This window comes from Cyprinodon variegatus, unplaced genomic scaffold (genome assembly GCF_000732505.1).
Source record: "Cyprinodon variegatus isolate N-32 unplaced genomic scaffold, C_variegatus-1.0 Scaffold157, whole genome shotgun sequence".
NCBI classification, from domain to species: domain Eukaryota; kingdom Metazoa; phylum Chordata; class Actinopteri; order Cyprinodontiformes; family Cyprinodontidae; genus Cyprinodon; species Cyprinodon variegatus.
Genome location: NW_015150610.1, coordinates 23,170 through 42,080, shown reverse-complemented (window position 1 = coordinate 42,080; position 18,911 = coordinate 23,170). Strand labels below are relative to the sequence as shown.

At 37.9% G+C, this 18,911-nt stretch overlaps 2 protein-coding genes across 3 annotated transcripts in view; one reads left to right on the top strand and one right to left on the bottom strand.

The window, feature by feature from the left end:
* The window catches only part of LOC107086576 (inhibitor of nuclear factor kappa-B kinase subunit alpha-like), an 11,445-nt gene extending 6,823 nt beyond the window's left edge, over window positions 1–4,622 (bottom strand). For both annotated transcript variants that reach the window (XM_015377620.1, XM_015377621.1), the window contains exons 1-8: window positions 4,362–4,622; window positions 2,842–2,964; window positions 2,663–2,757; window positions 2,424–2,541; window positions 2,275–2,344; window positions 2,101–2,189; window positions 1,918–2,007; window positions 1,696–1,820 (exon numbers count right to left, since the gene is read on the bottom strand). In XM_015377620.1, coding sequence (XP_015233106.1) covers window positions 1,696–1,820; window positions 1,918–2,007; window positions 2,101–2,189; window positions 2,275–2,344; window positions 2,424–2,541; window positions 2,663–2,757; window positions 2,842–2,946 — 692 coding nt within the window. In that variant the 5' untranslated portion in view covers window positions 2,947–2,964; window positions 4,362–4,622. The remainder of the gene's footprint in view (window positions 1–1,695; window positions 1,821–1,917; window positions 2,008–2,100; window positions 2,190–2,274; window positions 2,345–2,423; window positions 2,542–2,662; window positions 2,758–2,841; window positions 2,965–4,361) is intronic.
* A 9,263-nt stretch (window positions 4,623–13,885) lies between these two features.
* plau (plasminogen activator, urokinase) lies at window positions 13,886–18,600 on the top strand. The gene is made up of 11 exons (XM_015377644.1): window positions 13,886–14,016; window positions 14,608–14,701; window positions 14,793–14,823; window positions 15,442–15,568; window positions 15,650–15,732; window positions 15,817–15,870; window positions 15,953–16,127; window positions 16,243–16,388; window positions 17,129–17,269; window positions 17,351–17,499; window positions 17,766–18,600. The coding sequence occupies exons 2-11, from the start codon at window positions 14,648–14,650 to the stop codon at window positions 17,958–17,960; spliced, it is 1,155 nt and encodes a 384-aa protein (XP_015233130.1). The 5' UTR covers window positions 13,886–14,016; window positions 14,608–14,647; the 3' UTR covers window positions 17,961–18,600.
* The last annotated feature ends 311 nt before the right edge of the window (window positions 18,601–18,911 follow it).

The following is an 18,911-nucleotide window of genomic DNA, read 5'->3' as shown; positions in this document are numbered from 1 at the left end:
GGGACGAGTCAAAACAACCAATCACAGCCAGAGGAGCGTCTGATGGAGTGTCAATCACAGCTCACACACGCTGAATCCCGCCCCCCCCTGTTTTTCTTCAAATTTTCAGTCGAAGTCTGCTCTCTTCTCAATGTTACAGACTGCAGCTTTAAGTTTCATAATAAAAATGACAAATTACATATTTATGTCAAAAACTAGCTTTGATTTCAGTCATCTCTTCAGGGAGGTGACCTTCATTTAAAGGGCAATGAAATTCAATAAAAAACCTGAACTTGTTTAACAACTGACAATGAAAAGAGAGCACACTTAATGTTTACATCTAGTGCTATCACACAGTGAGCCAGTTTATCAGTTATGAGGAGACATCTAAGAACAGAAAGTGATGAACTGATGTCACTCTGAGCTATGGAAGCTAAAGGAGTGGATGGGTGAAGGAAAAAAAATCATTTTTACAACGACAGAATTGGCATAAACAAAAAATTTACTTAATTGGTTTTTATTGATTAATCGCCCAGCATTAGTTAAACCTCTTAAAACTTTTGACTAAAAGTATATAAATTGTGCTCTGAGTCAGAAAACGTCTTGAATTATCAAATTTTCCTTTGCTCCAGTTGATCTAAAAAAATGGGGCAAAACAAATTCAAACATTTGAATTTAAATGTTCCTATATTTTTTTATTATATCATAATTTTTTTCCTTCAGCACAACTAAAAGTTCAAATGTGAGGCAGAAATTTAGCTTTACAATTTGCACATTCGCTACCAATATCATTATGGAGGAGAGCAAAAATGATCAGTGAGTTGTTGGTAGTTCACATGATGGCGCTGCCTCCTTGGTCAGTCTGCACTAACCAGAAACATATATAGGACTACTGCCATGTTTCCTTTAAAGGATCAAACCTAAGTAGACCTGCGAAGTATGTAGCCATGTTTTAAAGTAGTTGTGCTGGATGGACTGTCCAAGCTAGTGTTTTTTTTCTTCCTCCATTGAATGAACAAGTGGCAATTTCAGCTAAACCTACCTTTTTTTTTTTTATCCTGTCTGGGTATCCTCTTCCATTCGCCATTCGGCTGTAACTCTGTGTGTCTCAGTGAGGATGATGATATTTGGCTAGATAGAAGTCTGCCTCCTCAGCTAAACACACCAAATGCTTTCCCAAACTAAATCTGGTTTCTTTCTTGAAATGGTTAACTTTTCACTTAACAAATCGTAAAGGTAAATATAAAAGAAGATCTAAGTTTCCTATGTACCAAACTCTTTGGTCGGTCGATAATGGCGTTTTTTCATATCTGAATCAGTGAATACATGTACGTTTTGCCAATGCATGCATGTGTTGGCCGATTCATGAGTCTATTCAGCAACCATGCCTTGAGATCTAGTGGAGTGCATGCATTGCCCCTCCCCTCCATTAACAGCCATAGTGAATGTTTTGTTTATTTTGCTAATAGATTTTTCTTTTTTATTTAACCTGAGACTTGTGTTACATTTGCTATAATTGTGTCATTTCTACGATGTAAATGGAGGGGGAAAAAAGGAATATCAACTCCAATAGTCAGCCAAATCATATTGGCAGCACATGTCGGGGATTGGTTAGCCTAATTTCAAAATATTCAGCATCGGCCTTAAAACAAAACTGGATCAGTCGATCCTACGTTCAGGAAGACATACAAATGGATAGTTGTGTAATTGGCTTACCACTGTACTGGCTGCATGTTGTGCAGAAAGGGGCGAAAACCACAAATGCATTCAAAAATGACTGTACCAAAGCTCCAGTAGTCCACAGTAACAGTGTATGGCTTACTCTCAAACAGCTCTGGAGCCTGCCACACAAACACAGCAGGTTTGAAGCTTCTTTCAGATTGCTGACTAGAAATATAATTTAACAAAACATAAGACAATGATGGAAAGCTTATTTACCAGGTACTGAAGAGTCCCCACAAAGGAGGTACAAAGACTTCCCTGATCCAAATCTTTTGCATATCCCAGGTCTATGATTTTATGGATAAGCTGCAGAGAAGAAAAACACATTGACGACAAAACTTAAGACAAGTATAACAAAACATCAACAAAATGCATCAATGAAAAGGAACATTTGTCTACCTTTCCATTAATCTCTTGCAGAACTATGTTCTCTGGTTTTAGATCTCTGTGAATGATCTTATTTTTATGGAGATACTGGATACCGGAGCCTGTTTTTACAGTAGAAAATAATCAATATACAATGCATTAAAGCAAGCTTAAAATCAAAGTCAAGGGAGATCATGAAAAACTTACCAATATCATTGAGCAGCGATAGGACTTCACTCTCCTTCAGTCCACAACAGTTTTCTGGTTTATTCAGCACCTAAATAAATGACTTGATCTGTTACGTGCCATGGTTTAAAATACATATTTAACGTTTTCATATCAAGCTCATTCAGTACCTTGCGTAGGTCTCCTTTGGCGCAGTACTCCATGGCAAGCAGAGGTAGGTTATTGAGAGCGATGGATGTCACATCTTCTGGCACGTCTCTGGCCTGAACAATATTTTCATGGTCAAGCCTGTAAAAAATAAATAAATAAATGCAACCAAAAAGCTACATTCCATTGGCAAGTTCAAAATCTTCAGTGTAAAATATTAACATGATATTTTACAGATGCAATTGCACAATAAAACACTTACTTCCTCATGATCTGAATTTCCCTGCTCCAGCGCTCTTTATTCTTCTGACTCAGGTCCAGGCGGCAAAGTTTCACAGCAATCTTCTCACTCGTCTCCTGCTCCGAGAGCAAACGAGGAAGGAAAGATTTGAGAAACATCAGTCTGTACTTGATCTTCTCCAGGGTTACAGGTGGACTTACATTGTGCTGGTACAGGTAGACGTGCCCAAAGCCTCCAACCCCGAGTTTTTCCTTCATTGTCCAGGCGACGCACAGCTGGCTCCTTTTTGGTGCAGGCCTCTCCATTGTGTGCAAATGATTCAGCTTTAAAAAAAAAAGTTCAAACCACATAAACTATCGCCAGTCCTGAATATAGTGGGAATATAATATAATTCTGACTTAATGCTTTAGTCTTTGAAAATGTTCCACTACAGATACCCTGCAGTAACCTAGAGGTAGATTAGTTTCACTACTTTGATACTTTAATTCAAAAAGCTGATTTCATAAATTAACTACACAAAGCTTGATGGTCATGACTCAGAGTTTCTATGATAATTCTAAATAATAAAAACATAAACTTTAATAGAAACATTGATTCTAACAACTGAATCAAAAAGAAATCGATAATTCTGTAATATGTGTGTAAATCTGTCCTAATTTATTCTTAGATGCACTCAGGAGCATTGCATGGGGACAGATTTTTATTTTGTTGTACATGTTTTATTCAGTTCAGTTCTAAATATGAGCCTTAACCAAATATGTAGTGCATTTACTGCTTTTGCTTTTAGAAGGCCAACATTTTAGTTCTAAAAATGTATTTATATTAATCACTGTGACATTATATGGCAGAGGTCTTCAACAGGGGGTCTGTGGAGGTAATGCATGCGGGTGGAGAAAGTTTTGGTTGATTAGACTTTTTCTTTTAATATTCTACCCATGCCATCTTTCACTAATTGAAATGTCTTTAAATACACATTAACATGAATTCATCACACTGTAGTAAATGGAGGCAGAAGATGTCTTTCAGTCATCAATGCAGATCTGTGTTTCTGAGTAAAAATAAATCAAATATCTAACAAAAGAGTGGAAATTAGAAGTTATAAAAAAAAAAAAAATGTCATTGTTGTTCCAATAACTTTATTGTAAGACCAGAAACATAGACCCTAGATTTTTTAGTTCTTCAAAAAACTCAGAGATTTTTGAAGATTTGACGCATAAAATATCTAATCTTGAAAAGTTTTCCTCTCTTTTTGGAAATATGAATTAACACTTTAACATTGTTTAAAATTCTAATAAAATGACTTATATTTTGAGATAGTCTTCAACACAAATGACAAATTAACCAGAGAAGAGAGGTCAAACAGGTATATATATATATATACAATATATATATATATATATATATATATACTGTATTGTTTCTTTAAATACACGTCGACCTCTGATATAATGTATGACATTATAACCATGTATTTTACTGCCAGCCCTGAAAATAATCTAAGGCTTTATTCCGTTATAATGGGAGGGAAGTGGTCTATGGGTTTGCTAAAACCCTGCTCCACGTGTAAATAAGATAATTAATGCGTTATGCTTTATTTTTAGTGGCATTTCCAAAACACAAGTTAGACAAACTTATTACCTTGGTTTCACTGGGGTTATATATTTATTATTTACAACTAACATTTGCTTTAAAGGTAACTTCTAGCTCCTGATAAACTCACCTTCCCCCGAAGTCAGAGTCGACGGTTGACATAAAAGCGTTTGTTGTTCCTTTCAGGACATTTTCTCCTCACAGTGAGAGAAGCCTGTCAGCCTGTTCAGATCAGGCTTTGCTTTAGCAGACCGAATCCCGGCTAAATTGTATCTTCACCAAATTATCATGACTGTAAAGGAAAAGTTTGTGCGGCTCGTCTGTTGTTGTTTTTGGTGGGAATCCACAACGGGTGACTTCACGCACTTCAACGTCAGCGCTAAAGTGAAAGTATGGGCTGGACTTCTGCGCATGCGCACTTTTCTGTAGCGGCAGAAACGTGACCGCCAGGTTTTGTTTTAGTAGGTTTATTATTTTTTCTCTATTATCTGTTGCTACAAACCAAATAAATATTACATAAAAAATAGTTAATGTTGTATAAATGCTAAGAGGATAACTACTTTTTTATTTTGTTACTATAAAAGTTGGAAGGTCCCTGGCAAGACGAGCTTCCCAAGTTTGGTACGGCCACTAGATGGCGACACGATGCACATTTTGAATCAGTACAGCCTCAGAAATTAACGTGATTCAGTCAGTTTTACTTCACTTTACTTCAGCATTATTATTATTAAGTGCCACTGTGACTTTACTGACTAAAAGATAAAACATTAACAATTTATCTAAATCAAAAATGTTAAAGTGAGTGAGATTTCTTATTTGTATCCAGGGGCGTTGCTAGGCACAAAGCTTTACTGGGGTACTGGCCCCCTATCGCATGTGCCCCTCCTTCATACACAAATACAGACAAGCACACTGCCCCACCCTGATACATTTCTACCAATATTACCAGTTGAGATATTAATGAGTGTAAGAGCATATTTGTTTTAACAAACATGAACATTTTCAACATTGCAGCTATAAAAAATAAGACATCACCAACTTTGACAAATAAAAAGTTTCCTTATACAGATTCTGAAGTTATCATTAATTCCTAGGTTTCAGGGTTTTAGTTTGGTGGAAAGTTTAACTCAACCTGAACTAAGTTTTTCTTTTATTTTTTGAGCATTAAAGTGTACCTCCTATTTTTCACTTTTGCAAAGCGGTCAATCACTCGTGACTCAGCTTAGAAAGTTCTTCCTTTTCAACTGATAAAATAGCAAGATGATGGAGCCTGTCTTGTCCCATTGTGCAACTCAGCCAAGTGTGGAGCCTTCTCAACACACTGAATGACCTTTCACAACTCCAGCTGTAGACTGGGATTGTGAGGGAGATCTGGATGACCTGCGTTAGTGTTGGGAATATGATGTTATCAAGCAAGTTGAAAACACACTGCATATCCTTGATGACAAGGCTTTCTTTTTCAATCATAAAAAGCTTTCAAACCATTTTGAATTAAATGAACGTTTTTTTACTTCAAATTTGTCTTGGGGATAGTGGGACAACTTAACTTGTCTAGGACCATCATGCTTTCCCCCTAAGTCACTAATGTCCCCTTCTTGTTTGTGGACGCTGGTTGTTGCATCCTCATCACCTTCATGGTCCTGTCTCTCTCCTGTCTTTCACCTGTCTCTTGCCTGTCAGTCTCGCCTCCTCCTCCTCCTCCCTTTCCTACTCCAGCACCTTCATTCTCATTCTCAACAGCAAACATTAAAAGACGTAAATCTATAATTATGTAAATATCTATCATATTGCTTATAACGTTCCTAATGTAACTGGTTAGCTTAAATCACTAATTCATCAAGGGACCTTACCTCCCTCTCTCTCATCTTGTTTTACTGCTTCCCTGTCTCTGCTTCGTGTGAGGAATTTCCTGATATCATCTACAAACCAATGCAGTAATTTTCAGTTAGTAGCCTATAAATCATGTGGTTTCACTGGGAAAATAATAAAATTGACAGGTAAGAAACGTTACCAGAACTAAAAATGTGTCGCGGCCGCACAGTGTCCCATCCAACTCAGTTGATAGCTGCGCGTTAGTTTACCTGCAGTTCATGCAGTGACATGCACTGACGTGGGGGCGCTAATACATCCTCAATTTGGAGTAGAAATATACGTCTCCTCTCGTTGGAATTATCTTAAATTATCCTACAAATCTGTCCTTCTGAGGATGCAGCCCCTGAATTCGAAGTCATGTATAATGTCATGATCGATGCCCTGATAGCAGACTTGATTGTTCATTTCACTCACCTGCCTAAATCTGCCCAGTTACTAATCACCACACTTCTTATCCACCGGCGCCTGCTGCTTATATACGGTTCAGCACAGCTATCTGGGCCAGATCATTGTATGATGTTTGTTCGTTTGTTTGTTGAGTTTGAGTTTGATTTCGCTGTTCATGTTTTTGTTTTCTGAGGCCAGTGGTGAGATAGGGTTGTTGGCCTTGTATTGGTGTTTTCAGATTATGTCCTGGCTCTTGTCCGTTGAGCGTGCTTTGTTCCTGTTTGGGCTCAGTGGAGGGGGATGGTTTAAATTTACCCAGTTTTCCCTGGTGTTGTGTCATGTTTCTGCCTCTCAAATACGGAGCCTGCCTGTTCTGCATTCGAGCCTGTCTACCTGAGCTGTCTGTTGCACTCATGGAGCCATGAACCTGCTTGAACGCTCTGTGGAGCCTTGGATTTATCTGTTCCTGTTCAAACCGGAACCCCTCCCCGGTTTGCGGACTCCTTGATCTCACAACCATCCTGTTCTGAGCTGTGCCTGACTCCTGCCTGCCAGCTGGGGCATCTGAATCTGGGACACTCTGAGCGGCTTCCGCTGCATCTCATTAAACAATCCATCGGCTGGATCCTTCCTTGCTTGGAGAAGATGGACTGAATTGTTAAACCAGGTAAGTGACTCACATGGATAATCACCTTTTGTCAGATTATCGTGGTCACTTACCTGTGTTTCTCCCTCATCACTGACACTCTCACTCAGAGATCTGAGAATCTGCTGCCATCTACCAGGATGAGGAAGATGGAACGTGCATGGACATTTCAAAAAGGCAAAGACCCAAACATACAGCCAAATAAATTATTAATTTGTTTCAGAGAGAGAAAATAATGCTGCTGGAATGGCCCAGCCAATCACCTGACTTGAATCCAGCAAATCTATGGAAATAAATAAGGTTAAGAGTTCATAGAAGAGGCCCATGAAACCTTTAAGATTTGAAGACTTTTTGTGAGAAAGAATGGGCCAAAATTACAGCTGTGCAATGCATGGCACTAATTTCTCCAAAGAGAAGGCACCGTGAAGCTGTCATTGCCAACAAGCTTTTGTACAAACTTTTAAATACATTTCAGTAAGTGTGTTCAACACTTTCTTCCCTGTTTCATTTCACTGTATTACATCAACTTCATGTTTTGATTTTTTTGTATGTGTGAATTGTATGGATTCTTACAAACATCTGTCTAAAAGGTCATGTCAATAGCACCTCTAGAAATATGTTTACTGAGAAAAATGGTGGCATGTTCAATACTTACTTACCCCTCTGTATATTCCTTACTCTAGTGTGCGACAGCTTTTTACCAAACCGCATTGCATTTACCAAAGAAAAGTAATCTGACGGGCATATCTTGTAGTTACCAGATCAGTATCTCGTAATTATGACATTGTATCTTGTAATTATGAGAAATTATCTCAAGATTACAAGATAAGCTGTCTGATATTTTTTTTCTTTGGTGAATGCAATATGCCTCCGTAGAAATGTGCTTTCTCCATTTTATTTATTTTTCTTGTTCACTCCTTTGAATGAGTTGAAAGAGTTGCATTGTCTTTGTACTGAATTACCTTTTAAAATAACTTTTTTAACTTTCTAGAGCTCTGGGTTTTATTACATTTAATTGCACATTGGATTAAAATAGAAGTAGAGCTTATGCCATTTGGCATATTCCATATGCACATTTAAAATAAAAAAAGGGGAAATGGATGGGGAATGTATTGCCTCATAGAACCTGATTCATCACCTACAATGGTTTCCAGCTTTCTGTCTTCTTCTAAGTTGCTATCGTTTTGTTCTGTAAAAAACAAAAAAACAAAAAGTGCCCCAGCTGGGCAGGTTATTTTTGTGCTTTTGATTATCCCTCTGTTTTGTTTCAGGAGTGGGGCAACAGTGGCATAGGATGAGAGAGTTTATCCTGCAGTCCAGAGGGTTGCTGGTTCAAACACCTGTAACATCCTTCTCAGTCATTGTGCCTTTGGCAAAACACTTTGCTTATGAGTCAGCCTATGACAAGGTGAACAGCACTCTGAGAGCCTTCATTCCAAACTACTTGAGGCTGTGGGAAACCACCCAATTGTCCAGAAGGGATAATAGCAGATCTTGAAGACAGCTACTCTATAAGTACCCGGGAATCCTTCTGGCAATTGGCAAACATGAAGGAGCCACATGGAAAGCAGATTCCTGGTCCGCTTAGCAGGGAGATTTCTTTTAGTTAAATCACACAGTTACAGTTCTCCCCCTCATTTTTTCCCCAAGGATTTTCCCCAATTCTTACAGGACTAAGTGCGGTGCTTTGTTCCTTTGGGTAATATACAGTACTCAGCAAATAGATTCATTTTCATCCCATTCTTTACAAACAGTAGTGTCAAAGACACTGATCAAGATATAAATCTTGACTGTAAAGCTATCATGTCACACACTTTTTCATTTTCATATATATTCATTAATTATAAGAATCAAATAGCTAATTGACTGAATTCATATAGTGCTTTTCTGGTCTTACTGACCACTCAATTCCCTTCACACAATAGCCACATTCAGCTCAGATATAAAAGGGGGAGGTGGAATCAAACCCACAAACTTCGGATTATTCCCACTCATCCCAAACCTCAGATTTTCACATCAGTGCTATAGAATATGAATATGGTTTTAATAATTCCTGTCTGGTTCTCCCTGAAAATCTGCTGAATGAAGTACAAAGATGCCATTACCTGCTCCTTCTGCTGCATAGGCAATCAGGGCTGAGTGGTTACACCTGCGGCAGCTCCAATTACTGAGAGTTGCTACAGCGAGTGAAATAAGTATTGAACACAGCACGATTTTTATATAAATATATTTCAAGAGGTTTTTTTTATATGAAATTTTCACCAGTGGTCAGTAGCAATCCATGCAATCCACACATACAAAGAAATAAAACCATAGATGTCCAGAAATTAAGTTATATGTAATAGTGGAGAAAAAGTGCACAGGGAAAAAGTATTGAACATGTGAAGAAAAGGAGTTGCAGAAAGGTACGGGAAAGCCAAGACACCAGCCAAAATCTCTCAGTAAGAAAGCAATCCTGCCATTTGTCAGTGCAAATTAATATAAACTGGTTCATTCCCAAATGATGGCCTATAAAAAGGTGTATCTGGCATAACACAAGAAACATCTCATGATGGGTAAAAGTAAAGAGCTTTCTCAAGACCTCCGCAACCTTAATGATGGCATTGGTTACAGAAGGATTTCTAAATTTTCTAAATGTTCCAGTGAGCACTGTCCAGTCCATACTCCGGAAGTCCAAGCTAGACTGGGTCCTTCGAAGTCCATGAAAATAATGAGACCAGAAGAATTTTGGCTGTGAATTCAAACAGCCCTAGCCCCCCAACATTCACCACTGTTGAGTGCTAAGTACTTTTTTCCTCTGTTTACGGAGCTGCTGGCTTGCTTGGCGTCGTGATGAATCCAGGGATATCCAAGTCTACGTAGGATACACCGGACCTGTCCTTCAAATCGTGCAAAAAGAATGATGCATTGGTCGGCCTTATAATGAGGAGTCTTTGAATCCGAAAAAACCTTGGTGTCAAGCTATGAAGTAATCGGCCTACGAATCTGGCCTTCGGAGGATGCAGCCCCTGAATTCGAAGTCATGTATAATGTCATGATCGATGCCCTGATAGCTGACCTGATTTTTAATTTCACTCACCTGCCTAAGTCTGCCCAGTGCTAATCACCACACTTCTTATCCACCTCTGCCTGCTGCTTATATACGGTTCAGCACAGCAATCTGGGCCAGATCATTGTATGATGTTTGTTCGTTTGTTTGTTGAGTTTGAGTTTGATTTCGCTGTTCATCTGGCTCTTGTCCGCTGAGTGTGCTTTGTTCCTGTTTGGGCTCAGTGGAGGGGGATGGTTTAAATTTTTCCTGGTGTTGTGTCATGTTTCTGCCTCTCAACTACTGAACCTGCCTGTTTTGCATTCAAGCCTATCTGCCTGAGCTGTCTGTTGGACTCATGGATCTCTGAACCTGCTTGAACGCTCTGTAGAGCCTTGGATTTATCTGTTCCTGTTCTGACCAGAACCCCTGGCCTGTTTACGGACTTCTGGATCTCAGAACCATCCTGTTCTGAGCTTTGCCTGACATGGCTCGGAATCCTGCCTGCTAACTGGGGCATCTGAATCTGGGACCCTCTGAGCGGCTTCTGCTGCGTCTCGTTATCCACAGGTGTCAAACTGGTTCCAGAAAGGGCCGTGTGGCTGCAGGTCTTCTTTCCAACCAAGCAATAGCACACCAGACTCCAGTCATCTCATCAAGTGAGTCCAATCTGAACATGATGACTTGATGAGATGACTGGAGTCTGGTGTGCTATTGCTTGGTTGGAAAGAAGACCTGCAGCCACACGGCCCTTTCTGGAACCAGTTTGACACCCCTGCATTAAACGGTCCATCGGCTGGATCCTTCCTTGCTTGGAGAAGATGGACTGAACTGTTAAACCAGGAAAGTGACTCACATGGATAATCACCTTTTGTCAGATTATCGTGGTCACTTACCTGTGTTTCTCCCTCGTCACTGACACTCTCCCTCAGAGTGTCAGTCTCCTCCTGCAGCCGCTTCAGATCTGCAGATCCACAGCTCTGTGACTGTTTGTTTGAGTTAACAAAAACGTTGAATGTTCCCACTGTCTGTCTCGTCTCAATACTGGGTCCTACATTCTGAGGCTTTTGACACATAATTTCACCATAAACCAACCAGGTGCTCCTTGCAAGATTTCTGACAGAGTGAAAAGAATTAGCAAAACAGTTGTCCAAGGGCCATAGACCACTTGTGTAGAAATTCAGAAAGACCTGGATTTAGCAGGTGCAATTGTTTCAAAGAAAACAATAAGTAATGCAACCAACCATTTGCTGTATGCAAGCTCACCTTGCAAGACTCCATTACTGAAAAAAAGTGTGTCAAAGCTGGTTTAAAGTTTGCTGCACAACATTTAGACACGTGAAATACTGGGAGAATATAGTCTGGTCAGATGAGACCAAAATTAAACTCACTGGACAATGCTGCAAAGGGCTACCATTTTGTTTATTCCTCTTCATAGATTGATGACTTTGTCGTTGGGATTGGTGGTTCTCTGTATACTGGTTTAGACAAAGTAGCTGTTGGCTTTGTCCTATCTACAGCAGGACAAAACTGAAAATTGTTTACACCTCCTCTCACAGCCTTAAAGCTGCAATAGGTATTGCAATCAGAAAATCTGGGGGAATTTACCAGTGAATCAGAGGCTTTAAAGTTGAATTTAATAAATAACATGTCTGGATGATATGACTCTTTTCCCAAATCTATGGAGCACGTTGGCTGGCAGCTGTCATCACTACAAATACTCAATGATTACATGGATGAAGTAATTTTGTTATTTATTTGATTTGTTTTCACAAAATATTTATATCCAAGGGATTTTCTTACCTGAATGCTACTTTAGGCTGAACTCAATAGCACAGGACATGTTATTCAGCTTTTTCAAATATACATTTCTCAACCACACCCTTCTACAAAGAAAAAAAAATTACTATTAGAATCAAAGCATAGGAAGTATGAGTAACACATGCATCAGCCATTAATGAAGTCAGATGTGAGAGATTTTTACCCAGGAATTCCCCTTTAAAAAATAACAATGGCTATTGTTTTAGAGGAAGTTGTATTAAAGATTAATGTCTGCCCGAGGACCAATATAAGCAGCACACATTAACACCTCAGGGCCAGAGTCTAACATCACTGTGGTGTCTTTCTGGGCCATATATACTTGTTTTTATGAACAAAATTTTTACCTGTCCATCTTCAGCAGAGAAAACTGCTTTTTATTGTGATATTAGCTGGCTTGGTTTCTATGTGGTTGCTAAGTCTAGAACAAATTGTTTATCAGTATATGTGGTTTTGCACTGCAAATGGACAGATTAGGACATGCACACAGTCATTTCTGAAGTACCTAAGAGTTTCCGGTTAACCTCCCTTAAATAGCCTGATTCTGGGTTTCATGAGAAACTTGTGGTAACTTATATGAAAAGAATTTACCGTATGCATAGCAATGCAAAGACCTGAACCCACAGAGCATTCTTTCTACAAGGTAAAACTGTTATGTGATTCCTATAACAGAGAATCATTGATTATTGATGCACTCAAAGATAAAAACAAATCAAAGGACTTTGGTGTAAGTGTCTATAATTTGTTTAGGTTGTCTTTCAGTTGTTCATTCTCTGTTTCCATCTTCCAAGCACCTGGCAGTTCATCCCTTTCACCTTTTGAGATGAACCAGTACCACAGACAACAGACCCTCAGTATGATGCTGCTACCACCATGCTTGACAGGTGCAGATTTCTGATATTTTTAATTCACTTCCTCCAAACATTTTTCTCTTCACTGATGCCAAGCAGCCCAAGCTCAGTCTCTTATGTTCACTCATATTTCCCTTAAAGGTGTCGGTTTTAAAGCAGAAGATTCAGCAACTTTCAATTTCTGCAACTTAAAAATCAGTTGTTTGTTGTATAATCCATTCCACAATGTTAAACAGATCAGTAAAAAAATCTTTGGTGATATCCATGTTTAGTGTGAGCAATCCTCTAACAACAACTTTAGAGGGAATGCACAATTTAGAAATCTATTTGCTTAATTAATATCAACCAACAATTTAGTTAAATTGACATTATTAAACAACAAGAGGAAACTCAGAACAGATTTTCAAAAAGGAATAAGTATAAGGAAGAAGACAATTACTGTGTTAAAAATCAAAGCAAAAGGTCAATCATATCATAGGTAGAAAACCTGGCTGACTGTGTATTAGCTGTGGGTAAATGTGCAAATTTGGCTGAAAAAACAAACAAAATGAAATTAATATGTCTTTTGCAGATAATTTGACAAAGTCAGTTTAACCAGTTTGTGTATTTATTGTGAAACACATTTCCATGCAAAGTTCTTATCTATAAAGTTGATACAATAAAGATTTTCAGCAAACATTTGACAGAAATTATTAATAAATAATGAATAATTGATATGCCTTTAGTCTAGTGAAGTGACCTGATGGTTAAACTTATTTAAGCAATTTTATAAAAAATCTATGCGCATTGTACAGTTTAAAGTTATAGCTTCCTGTCAAACATTATCATAGGTAAGCCTGTCTGTAACTCTATCAGATCCGTTCCTTGACCACATTGCCTATTTTGGATATAGTTCTTCAAATGCTGCTTTTTAAGAGGGAAGGGTTTTTTTTTTTTCTCAGAATGAGTCATATGATATGACAAATTGTCTGATTTCCTCATCAGCTGGATGTCAGTAATGTTTTCATGTGGTCTCCTAAGGACCTCCTACTTAACACCACATTATTTAAATGGGAAGGGACTGAAGGAAGATCAGCACTGCAGCAACACCGTAACCAGGAATCAAGCAGGCAAGAGTTTAGTTCAGCTTGTCACACGACTCAGCATCACATTACTGAAAAGAGAAAGGAGTCGTCCTAAAAGGGTGAGCAGATCTGTGAATCCCCCTGTTAACAATTCTGTGAAATGTCAGATGTCTTTCCAGCAAGTAAATTTGTGCAACTAGTTGTTATTATTTTATCAACAATGTATATCTAGGACATGTAGGAGTAAAATATTTGATATGTGCATATTCCTGAACTAATTTGGTGCGAAGCATGCAAAGCTGTAATCTACTAACCTACATTGATATGAACTAAGTGTACAGATAGAGGCAATGTTTACAGTACAGAACAGATGATATAAACATCATCTGAGAGCTGTTTGCACCATATTAGACTGGATAAATAAATAAATAAATAGATTAACATGCTACAGAATGATTACAATGCTTTACATTCTGGACTAGTTGTGGCTGGGCAGTCTAAGCTTTTCTTGTAAGTCTGAAACCAAGAAGTAAGAAAGATAAAACTGACAGTTGTGGGAAGGTTTTTACACATTTGTCTGTTCCACCAGAGTGAGAAACCACTTCTCACAACATGCTTCATGATAATCTCCATATTTGGGCCATGGGAGGTTTACTTTACGTTCAGCTTCTGATGCAAAGCTCTATTTCTGTATCTTCTTCTTTTCCCAGACAAATATATCTCTGATTAGCAGAAGTAAAAGCAGAAGTTATGATGAAACTCTTAATCATCTTCTCCATCTGTGCAGCGCTCAGTGTCAACATGGTGAGCAGTGTGTGGATAAAGCTTTACATTTTCACTGAAGATCACAACAGTTTGAGTGAAAAATGTTAAACCTTGTCTCTTCTCCTTTCAGGTGTTTTCTCTGAAGTTTTTAAACAATAAGGGTAAGCTACTCTGACTGAATCACTTTTCAGTCTCAGTTTGTCATTTTTAATCCTGCGTTTCCAAGACGCAGGATGTCCCATTTGTTTTTATAGAATAGGGCATAGACAATACTGTGTGAGTCATGTTTGTGGAATTCCTAAGTATATTTGCATTGAGATTAATCATCAGTATTGTCCAAATTTAAATAAAAAGATTAGCATTGATGTCAGCTTTTTTTTGGGGGGGGGCAGCTATCTAAGTAGAGTCTTTCTTTTTAGCATATAGCCAATTTTAATAGTATCATTACTTTCAGATGAATTAATTGGTCAATAGGTTACATTTGGCCTATGTGTTCTTCTGTGAGTGTGTAAGAGAACTAATGGAATCAATATTGGGTTTAGTGTTGATTATTTCTGATAGAACACATGGAAATGGAAGCTTTTTTTAACTGCTAAGGTTGGAGATGCAGAAGGAGCATTTTTTTGTGGAATAGTTTATACACTTCCTGAATAAGATGCCAAAGGATATAAGAGGGGGAGTATAGTGGCAGGGATAGCCCTTAAAAAATAGGATTCAGTCATATGTTAATGTTTTATATCCATAACCATGAAATGTTATTTTGTGTGCTTTGGTTTTAGAGTGTCTGTACGGAAAAGGGCGCAGCTACAGGGGAACTGTTTCTAGATCATCTAATGGTCGCAGGTGTCTCAGTTGGAGTAAGGCTAGAAAATCCTGGCTTTCAACTGAAAACCATAACTACTGCAGGTACACCGTGTTTCAAATTTAAGGCTTTAACAGGGTTGAAGGAAAAGACTGATTTTCTGTGCTTTTGCATTTCAATTCTAGGAATCCTAACAATAATTTGAAGCCATGGTGTTATGTTAGAAAAGGAGACCGGATCGTTAGAGAGTTCTGTGATATTCCAAAATGTAAGATTTGTATCTTCTCTCCTGTATGTTTTTGTGCACTGGATTGACATTTCTCTAATTGTGCCTGTTTTTTCCTCTAATAAGGTTTTAAACCAACAGTAAATCCAACAACAACACCTACCCGGCCTGTAGATACAGGTTTGTTTCTGAAAACCTCTAATATGTTAGTTGCATCAGGTGATTATATGCATCCGTTATTTACACAGTCTCATCCCTCCAGAATGGACATGCGGGGAGCGGTCCGCACAGAGGATGAATAAAATTGTTGGAGGATCTTTCATACCCATTGAGTCGCACCCATGGATTGCTGCAATCTATCAAAGGAAGTTCCTCTGCGGTGGTTCTCTCATCTCACCCAACTGGGTCCTCACAGCTGCACACTGCTTCGTTGATGGGTGAGAAAACCAGCCCTCTCCTCTTCCTCTATTTATCACACCTAAACAACATTCAAATGACACGCTTCTACGCATATATGGGGGTTTTTACCATTTGGCTTTGCTTTCTGTTAAGGAACAAAACCCGTCTCCAGGATCTGTCAGTGTACCTAGGAAAGACCGAAATCAAGGAAACAGATCCTGAGAGGGAGCAAGTATTCACTGTTGAGAAACTCATCATCCACCACAAATACAATGAGCAGAACTTCAACAATGATATGGGTGTGTATGAGCGTTTCTTTCTTACAATACTTAATAGTATTCACACCTATTCAGTTATATCATTGTTAATAGAACCAAAAATACATCAGTATATTTCATTGAAGCTTCATGTGGAAAACCAACACAATACTGGCTTTATTCTATAGTGGAAGAAATGATTCGTGAATTTATTGTTTTCTGTTTTATTTTTATTTTTTTAACAAACAAAAAAAGGTTGTACACTTTTATACATCTGTACTCTGCCTTCCTGATTGAAAAGTTGTATTTCCCCATTTTAGAGAAACTACAGCTGTCACCAAATGTAGATATCTAGAAAGTTTCATTTTTGCACAGTCTTCTTTACCAAATAGCTCAAAATTAGACAGATTGGAAGGTGACAACGAGGAGCTGATATTAGCTTGCCCAGAGATCTTACATTCACAAATTGAAGATAATTAGTAGCAGTAGTGGAATCTGATTTAGGAGTATTGGAGTAAAGAGGGCGGATGAATGCCCCGTTTTTTTTTTTTTTTTTTTTACATCTTTACAGGAACAAACAACAAAATCACTTATAGTTTTTCTTCCACTTTATGCTTTGTGTTGGTGAAACACATGAAACACATATTAGTTTGGGAATTTTAGTTGACACAATGTGAAAACATCTAATTAAGACGGATACTTTTGCAAGGCCTGTAGAGATGACATAAGTTTAAAAAAAAGCCCTTTGTGTGCAGAGCTGTTACCTGATCTTTACATTACAGCACTGCTGAAAATCTCCAACAAAAAGGGCCAAGGTGCATTCAAGACAGATTCGGTTCGGACAGTTTGCCTGCCTCCGTTAAAAACTTACCTTCCTCCTGGATTCCCATGTAGCATTGCAGGATTTGGGAAGGAAAGATTTGGTAAGAAGGCTATATTAAATTGACATATTGGTGATGCATCTATTTCAGCTGCCCTCACACCTAATGCTATTTGGTCTGCAGGTTTTTCATCCTATTCCAACCGTCTAAAAAAGGCTAATGTGAATCTACTCTCTTCCACCGACTGCAAACGTGACGAGTCCTATAAAGCTTTACTCACTGACAACATGATCTGTGCTGCAAGCCCTGACTGGAGCGAAGACGCCTGCAAAGTAAGCATATGGTTAAACTGAAACATTTCTGCGATGCAAAGTCCGGGAAGCAGAAATCAGAAATTGTATTTTTTTTTTTTCAAATCTGTAGAATTTCTGATGCCCACAAACAAAAGCAAATGTATTTATTGATTTGTTTAGATTTCTCTCTGTTGTAGCTCTCCAGACATAGAGATATTATTAAATTATATATGTTTTTGTATGATTTTTAAATTCAATGAAGGGGCAGATTTTACATGCCTGATTGATTTACTGTCTGTTTGCAGGGAGACTCTGGGGGTCCACTTGTGTGTGAAGTGTCGGGTCGCATGTTTCTCTTTGGGGTTGTGAGCTGGGGTGACGGATGTGCCAGTGAGAACAAGCCAGGCGTTTACACAAAAGTGACCAACTATAACAACTGGATTGCCAAGGAAACTGGGCTTACTGAATACACAAAGGGACTGATGTATCCTCAAAAATGAAACCCCAGCACACTTTAAATAATCTTCAGGCCATTGCATTCTCATAAAAGGAAAATCTGGTAGCTATTTTTTAAAATATTATGTGAATATAAACATGTGTGGATGTACCAGGTTTGGTTGTACAGTAGCAGTGTAATCCTTCAATAGATGTCACCAAAGAGTTGGGCTAAACTTCAATTTGCTTACTAATTAAGGATTGTTTCTGATTTAGGTTCACTAGGTTCTTAAAGTAGGACATCTTTTCTGTGACAATTTCTACACACATACATTTAATAGTATTCTATATTATAATATCTCCCAATGAGCAGGTTCAAATAACAGGAGATCTGATAATTTGACACTGTGAAAGCAGTGTTGACCTACGGGTCCTATAATATCACCACTTGGATTCAACTAGCAGCTGAAAACATTCATATATTGTATTTATTGTGTAGCTGTTACTGTAGGTAAATAGCAACTGACAAGGTCTGATGTGTATGTAAAATTAAATTGATTTTCTAAAGTGTATATATATATATATACACATATATTTGTGTGTGTCTCTAAATATATAGATTATGCATACATTTTATAAAATGAAAATAATATATACTTACGTTATTTAATGTAATGGGCATTTTTTACAAGTTCAAAGGCTGGTCCTGCTCTTGTTTGTTGTAAATAAAAATTTTAATAAACCTTTTGCAATATAACATAATTGTGCTCATTTATTTCAAATTATTTATGTTGACTTTTTATATTATTTGTTTGAATTACTATGGTTATTAATGTAAAACATCATCAACTTGTAAATGTCCGGAGACATTTTTAATTATTATCTGTTACTTTAAACAGAATTTAACACTGAAATAAAATTCAGGTTTTTATGCATCTGTGTTATACATTGAATTTTATAGAAAAAAAAAAAAATAGAAAAAAACTAAAAACAAAAAACTGAAATGTTCTTTGTTT